At 47.5% G+C, this 6,279-nt stretch overlaps 1 protein-coding gene across 1 annotated transcript; it reads right to left on the bottom strand.

Annotated features, from left to right (window-relative positions):
• Positions 1–369: 369 nt before the first annotated feature.
• On the bottom strand, positions 370–807 carry LOC121836313 (gamma-interferon-inducible lysosomal thiol reductase-like). The gene has a single exon (XM_042291175.1). The coding sequence runs from the start codon at positions 805–807 to the stop codon at positions 370–372; it is 438 nt and encodes a 145-aa protein (XP_042147109.1).
• Positions 808–6,279: the final 5,472 nt, after the last annotated feature.

The raw sequence follows: 6,279 nt of genomic DNA, 5'->3' as shown, positions 1-6,279 counted from the left end.
CTCAGAAGTAAAAAAATAAAAAGATATTTGGATTTGCATTTTCTTTTCTTTTGGGGGGGGGGGGGGGGGGGTGTATTTCTCAAGAAATGTAACGAAATACATTTCACCCTGATTGTATCGCGATACAAAGAAACCTTCAAAATGTATTTCGATACAGGAATACAGATACTGGTGAAAAAAAGGTATCGCGATACTGAAATACTGATACAAAATGTATTTCTGAAATACTATCGCGATACATTTGTATCGCGATACTGCCCAACCCTGGTCGGTAACAAGTCAAAAGTACAGAAGAAGCTCAGAAACGTTCGTAATTAATGGCGTAAATTATATCGCCGTGGCTCACCAAAGAATAAAGATTAATCACACTTAATGGGAGACGTTGCAAATGTCAGGTTTTGCAGAACCCAGCCTAGAGCAGACCAACCCGAAGAGATTCGACATGGCTTCTTCCTGAAACAGTTTGCTGTGCCGACCGTCGACCTCTATGTAAGGAACGTAGGTTATATGGGGGACTAAAGCCCACGTCTTCTGTCCCATCTTGTAGAAGAGCAGCGAACCCAGCTTTGACTTGACGCAGCGATCGATGATTTTCCAATTGAGACCAATGCCTCCGGCGCACGCTTGTGCCACGTCCAGTGGCGATGTTGAAACGGACATGCAGTTGACGTACTCGAGGCTTTTGTAGCGCGCACTCGTCATTGCTATGGCACATGTCTGTATCATGTTGGCCAGACATTCTTTGTTGCCGTGATGGCACTTTATTTCTATCACCTTTTTGGCGTCCTTTCTGGTGAAGTTTTTCATGGTGGCGAGCCCGAACGGTACCAGGCGGATTTCCACGAGCTTCCCAAGCTTTTCGTACGTAGGCCACAGCTGGTCAGTGATAAAGCGCTGACTGAAGGGGCAGTAAGATTCATAGAAAAGTCGGACCTTGACGACGGTTGAAGTGGACACAACCTTGGATGCTTCAGGTATGGCGTGACCTTGGCTGAGGAAAAACAGTGTTAACCATAGGACTGCCGCCCCGCTGGCAGGGGGGTAACATGGTTCGATAAAGGGTGATAGTGAAATGTGTTCGACTGCCGAAGATTGGGAAGCGTTATGTTAAGATTGATTTCGATCTCACTTTCTTCTCTTCTTTCATCTTTGGCGTTCTGCCAAACATCTCAAGTAGCTATCCACAGAAACAAGGTTAACCATAGGCTGGCACACACCAGCTTGAAGCACGCGGAGCAAACGCTCGCGCTCCAGAACCCAGGGATCCTGGGTTAAAGGGGCGATGCAGCGATTCTTGTACTTTGCGCGAATACCGCTTATAACGGATTCCTGGCGTTAATAACCTGTGAAACACCCGTTCGTATTTCACTACACGCAATCCAAGTCGCAGAAAAAATTAAAGAAAAACGAGCAGCGTTCAACTTCTCAACTCGCAGCCAGAACAAGCGGCCACTTGATTTGGAGCCGATTATATGCCGCCAATGTTGATCATGGCCACGCGCTGGGGTTGGCAAGGCACAGGTCACGCGCTGAGTTCCAGATATTGTTATGTTTCGGCTATTGTCGTCTCTGCAGCAATTGGACACGGGCCACTACCCGAATGCTTCTCGAGCTATCGATTATCACTAGCCCAAGTCGAGTGTTCACGCAGTGCTCTGATCCAATCTATGAGCCGCATTCAAATATCGTCACTCGGCGGTACTCCGACCGCCGAGCTACGTCATTGTCATGATTCTAAGGCATGACATAAAAGGAAGTTGAAGGGGCAAGAAGAAAGAAGATGAGGCCACGTGAGACAACGATTTGAGGAGGGGAAGAAATAGAAGAGGACGGGGGGAGAGTGAGAATCGAAGACCGAGACCGGGAGGGAGCGGCGTATGGGGTCCATGGCTACGCTCCAGGACGCGCCCGACCCTTGCTGTGCACAACCTGTCGCGGCGAGAGTTCCACACTCCCCTTCAGACGCCTAGGAGACAAGAGCCTTCGCTGCCTTGGGCAAGTCACTTCGGTTCGTCGACGTAACGAACTTAAACTGTAAGGCCTGCTGCGAACAGCTTCATTTCTTGGAACTGTAGATGTGCTTAAGCGTGTGTGTATTATTTCCACTTTTACTGTGTACATACTCCTTTGCTTTCCGTTATATCTTCGTCTTCCTTTTGTAAACATAATGGGTTGTAAATTATTCGTTTTCGGCTTCGCCTCTATCGCATTCGCAACGCCTCCGGCCGAACCGTGACAATGGCGAGCTTGCCAGGATACTTCTAACATCCTGATATTACGAAGTCCGAGAGGCGCGAATGTTGATAGAGATATGCCGATACACAGAAGTGTAATTTAGAGCGAGTCATTACTAGGTAAAACATGTCCTGGAAGTGAGTACCCTGTCTCATTATTTCTTGGCCATGGAAGTTCCGTAAAAATAACGCTCGAAGTGCAAGTTGATAAGATGGATCTGTGTAAAGTGCAAGAGATTGGAAACGCTGTAGGACTAGAAGGGATTGCACTGAAAGAATGGTTGAACGGTTTGCTCGAGGCAGAAAAGGCTGACCTGAGAGAAGAGCAAAAGTGGCAAGAGTTGTTACGAAAAGAAGGCGAGCGGGCACGTTTTGCCTCGAGAAAAGAACGACAGTGGAGAGAAGAAAGCGCCACGGAAATAGCACGCATAAAGACCGAATGCAACCATCTAGAGGAAATGATAGCGCTGCTGGAAGCTGCAGAGGAGTCACAAAATGGTGCAGAGATGTGGAAGGATGAAGCCTCACTCCAGAAAGAAGGTCTACAAATAAGGAAAGCTGCGGAGTTTTCGGGAAATTCTGAAGAGGCTTGTCCGCTTGTCGCAGAAAACGACAAGATGAAAAGTAAGAGAGGGTCCTTCGGAGACTCGGATCCCCATTTAAGAGCTGGTGAGGAAGCTGAAGCTTCAGCCCTTGCAAGTGGAGAAGATGCTGAGGTGGTGATGCGGCCCATGGTCGTACTGAAGAAGGCCCAGCAAAGCACAGGGAGTGCTGAGGTACGGAGGGCTACTTCTGCTGGTCAGAAAGTAAAGAGCAGAAAACATCTGGCACGTGTGGTTCACCGGAGTGCTCAGTGGAGACCCCGGTTGAACGCTCAAAAGACGCTGCTAGGGCAGTGCAACGGTAAGCTTAGGAGGCCACGAATTGGCGCGCAAGTAAAAGGTCACAGTGTCTGCAACGGAGTAAAAATGCCAAACAAGAAGCCAAGGACGCGCTATGCTGACGTTGGAATCGCGATCTACCCTATCGCGATTGACCGCGCTAAGTTAAGCTGTTACCCTGAGATGCTATTGAGCGTTTTGGTGGACTGGACGGCCAAAAGGCCAAGACTGGGAGGGTAGCTGAGCACTATGATTTGATTGCATTCCTGGCTGAAACCATTAGACTGGGTCTTTTTCTTTTTTGCAAGCGTCAATGCTACTATTTGTAAGCATATCTGTTTTGTATGTCTAGATTCCGCTTGGAAATTTTGTATTGCCTTCGTCACGAAGAAGGTTGTTTTTGTATTCGTAGCTTGTACTACAAAAGCGAAGTATGAAAGGAGGTTGAACACTGGAAGGCAATCGCTTTGCGGTATTCTCGGCACGTGGTAGTCTTTGATTTTCGGAAAGGTGCGCATTCGTTCGGTGATTTTTGTTATGCACGGAATTATTCAGCTTTGAGATGATCGTAGCGCTCAGTGATTGTGCTTTCAATTTTTCACGGTGTGCTTCCTGAACGATTGTGATTGGACGCAATGATTTGTGGATGGAAATTCTTCAAGAAACCTGTGCTGTGAAAGTGTAGCTGTGGAGGATAGCCATTGTGCTTGGTGGTCAACTACCGCAAGACAGCACATTCTGCAGATGAAGATCTCAACAGATGAAGATCTCAAGAAAGAACTTCATGTTACGAAATTCTCGTTTGCGGGGGGTAATGTCATGATTCTAAGGCATGACATAAAAGGAAGTTGAAGGGGCAAAAGAAAGAAGATGAGGCCATGTGAGACAACGATTTGAGGAGGGGAAGAAAAAGAAGAGGACGGGGGGAGAGTGAGAATCGAAGACCGAGACCGGGAGGGAGCGGCGTATGGGGTCCATGGTTACGCTCCAGGACGCGCCCGACCCTTGCTGTGCACAAGCTGTCGCAGCGAGAGTTCCACACTCCCCTTCAGACGCCTAGGAGACAAGAGCCTTCGCTGCCTTGGGCAAGTCACTTCGGTTCGTCGACGTAACGAACTTAAACTGTAAGGCCTGCTGCGAACAGCTTCATTTCTTGGAACTGTAGATGTGCTTAAGCGTGTGTGTATTATTTCCACTTTTACTGTGTACATACTCCTTTGCTTTCCGTTATATCTTCGTCTTCCTTTTGTAAATATAATGGGTTGTAAATAATTCGTTTTCGGCTTCGCCTCTATCGCATTCGCAACGCCTCCGGCCGTACCGTGACAGTCATCAAGTTTTGTGAAGGAGAGATTGAATGAAAACGCTCGCCTTGGTCCTTGATATTACACCGCAACAAAGGAGTTTCTCGGCCAGTGGCGTTGCGTGCGAATATCCATGAGTCCCACTAATGCCAGTAAGCTCGTGTAAAATGAAAAACATTCCAATTGAATATCGTTGCACCGCCCCTTTAAACCCTCATCCCTGCCCGCTTCAACCTGAATGAGCATCGTACCGGCGTGCAGTCATGTATCACTACTGCGTGTTGCATGTTAAAGGAGCTGTGAAACGATTTTCACGTCAAAAGAATTTGCATCTTGTATTTTTTACATTGTTTATCTTGTCATAAAGAACAGAAAACGCTTCTTCGTCCTTCGAATTATAGCGTTCCCGCCGCGTATTCGCGAGACAAAAATTAGAAAATCTCCCGATCTGTAACAAGCGAGCGGTGGCCGTGAGAACCACGTGGCCTAATGTGAAAAGGGGAGTGGTAAAAAAAGCAAGTTTTGTGCAATTACCTGGTCAATAAAAGGTAATTGGTTTTGTAAATCTTGTCTTTTCAACATAAATATGTTTAACAATGTTTAAAAGGGGCTGGTATTAGCGACAAAATTTTTATTACACGGAGTTTCAACAACGCCATCTATCCGAGGTTACCAAAGTTCAAGTTCAAATAATTAGTCTGAACTTGAACTTTGGACGTGAACTCTATCTGCTTCCGCGAGGGGTTGCCAGAAGCCGGACGGTCGCAGAGCCGGATGTTGCAAGCACCTGGTAACGTGGTTGCGAGCGGGTGAGTTCTCGCTGCTGACTGATGGCGTCAGAGAGAGAACTTCATCGGAACCCCGCGCGTCCCGCTTTCACGTTAGAGCGCACGTGCCTCGGAAGATGGTGAAGGAGTTGAGAAGTGCCAAAAACCACAATCTTTGTCACTTTTTTAAATAAAAACTGGGAGAATAAAGTCTCCCTCTGTAGCTGCCAATGCCTGTTCAGGAGTTTACCTAATGTCTTGACTGTCAGTGTCCATTTTCCTTTCATCGCCGACTGCGCTCTGCTGTGCTGCTTCCTGATGGTCTTTCTCACAAAGAACCTTCTGGTTCCCCTCTAGTCGACTCACGTTGTTTCCAGAGCCTGGGGCGGTTCTCTCCACTCTTGGTACTTCCGTCACCTCGGTTTCCGTTGTACGTGTAGCATGGAACAATGTTATCTTTTTTGCTGCCACCATGGCATCCCTTCTCACATATTCTGCCACCATGGCGTCCATGATATGTACATTTGGCTCTTCGTCTGCAATGAGTGTCCCTTGCGACTCTGGCGTATGTTTTCACACATTCGTCATCACTATGTCCAAATCGGAAACACTACGGACATTTCGGAACTCGGCACTCAAGTCTTATGTGTCCTGCGCTTTTATAGCGTAAACAGAGCGGTGAACTACCTGGAATGACAATCAGCGCTGTTCCGCCAAATATGTTCATCTGGTGGTTTACGCCTTTGATGTTTACGCCTGTCTTCAGTTTCATTCAGGTTAATCTGGTTGTCGACTTCACACCTTCGAAACCTTCAGCACGCAATGCTTCCCTTGCAAGTTCAGTCGCGTTTCTTAAGGGCTCCAAGACCTTACGTACGACCTCGTCGGGTACATGAAAGGGCACCCAGTGCAGTCTAAGGCGCACTTCAGTGCTGTTAGGGTCAAGCACTAAACAATTCAGGTTCTTTACCTGGAGTTCCTTGGCTTCCATTACCCGCTGTTTTGCCGCTGTAGATCTAAGGGCTAGCATCCATACGTGATTCATCTAGTATAGGACCCAAAGGCGGCGATTTCTTTAAGACATCGCACCTTC

This window comes from Ixodes scapularis, unplaced genomic scaffold (assembly GCF_016920785.2).
Source record: "Ixodes scapularis isolate PalLabHiFi unplaced genomic scaffold, ASM1692078v2 PGA_scaffold26__3_contigs__length_393636, whole genome shotgun sequence".
Lineage (NCBI taxonomy): Eukaryota > Metazoa > Arthropoda > Arachnida > Ixodida > Ixodidae > Ixodes > Ixodes scapularis.
The sequence above is the reverse complement of the archived record's forward strand: the minus strand, read 5'-3'. Positions and strand labels throughout refer to the sequence as shown.

Coding starts and splice junctions, on each gene's coding strand:
- LOC121836313 (XM_042291175.1), bottom strand. CDS start 807: ATGAAAAACTTCACCAGAAAGGACGCCAAAAAGGTGATAGAAATAAAG.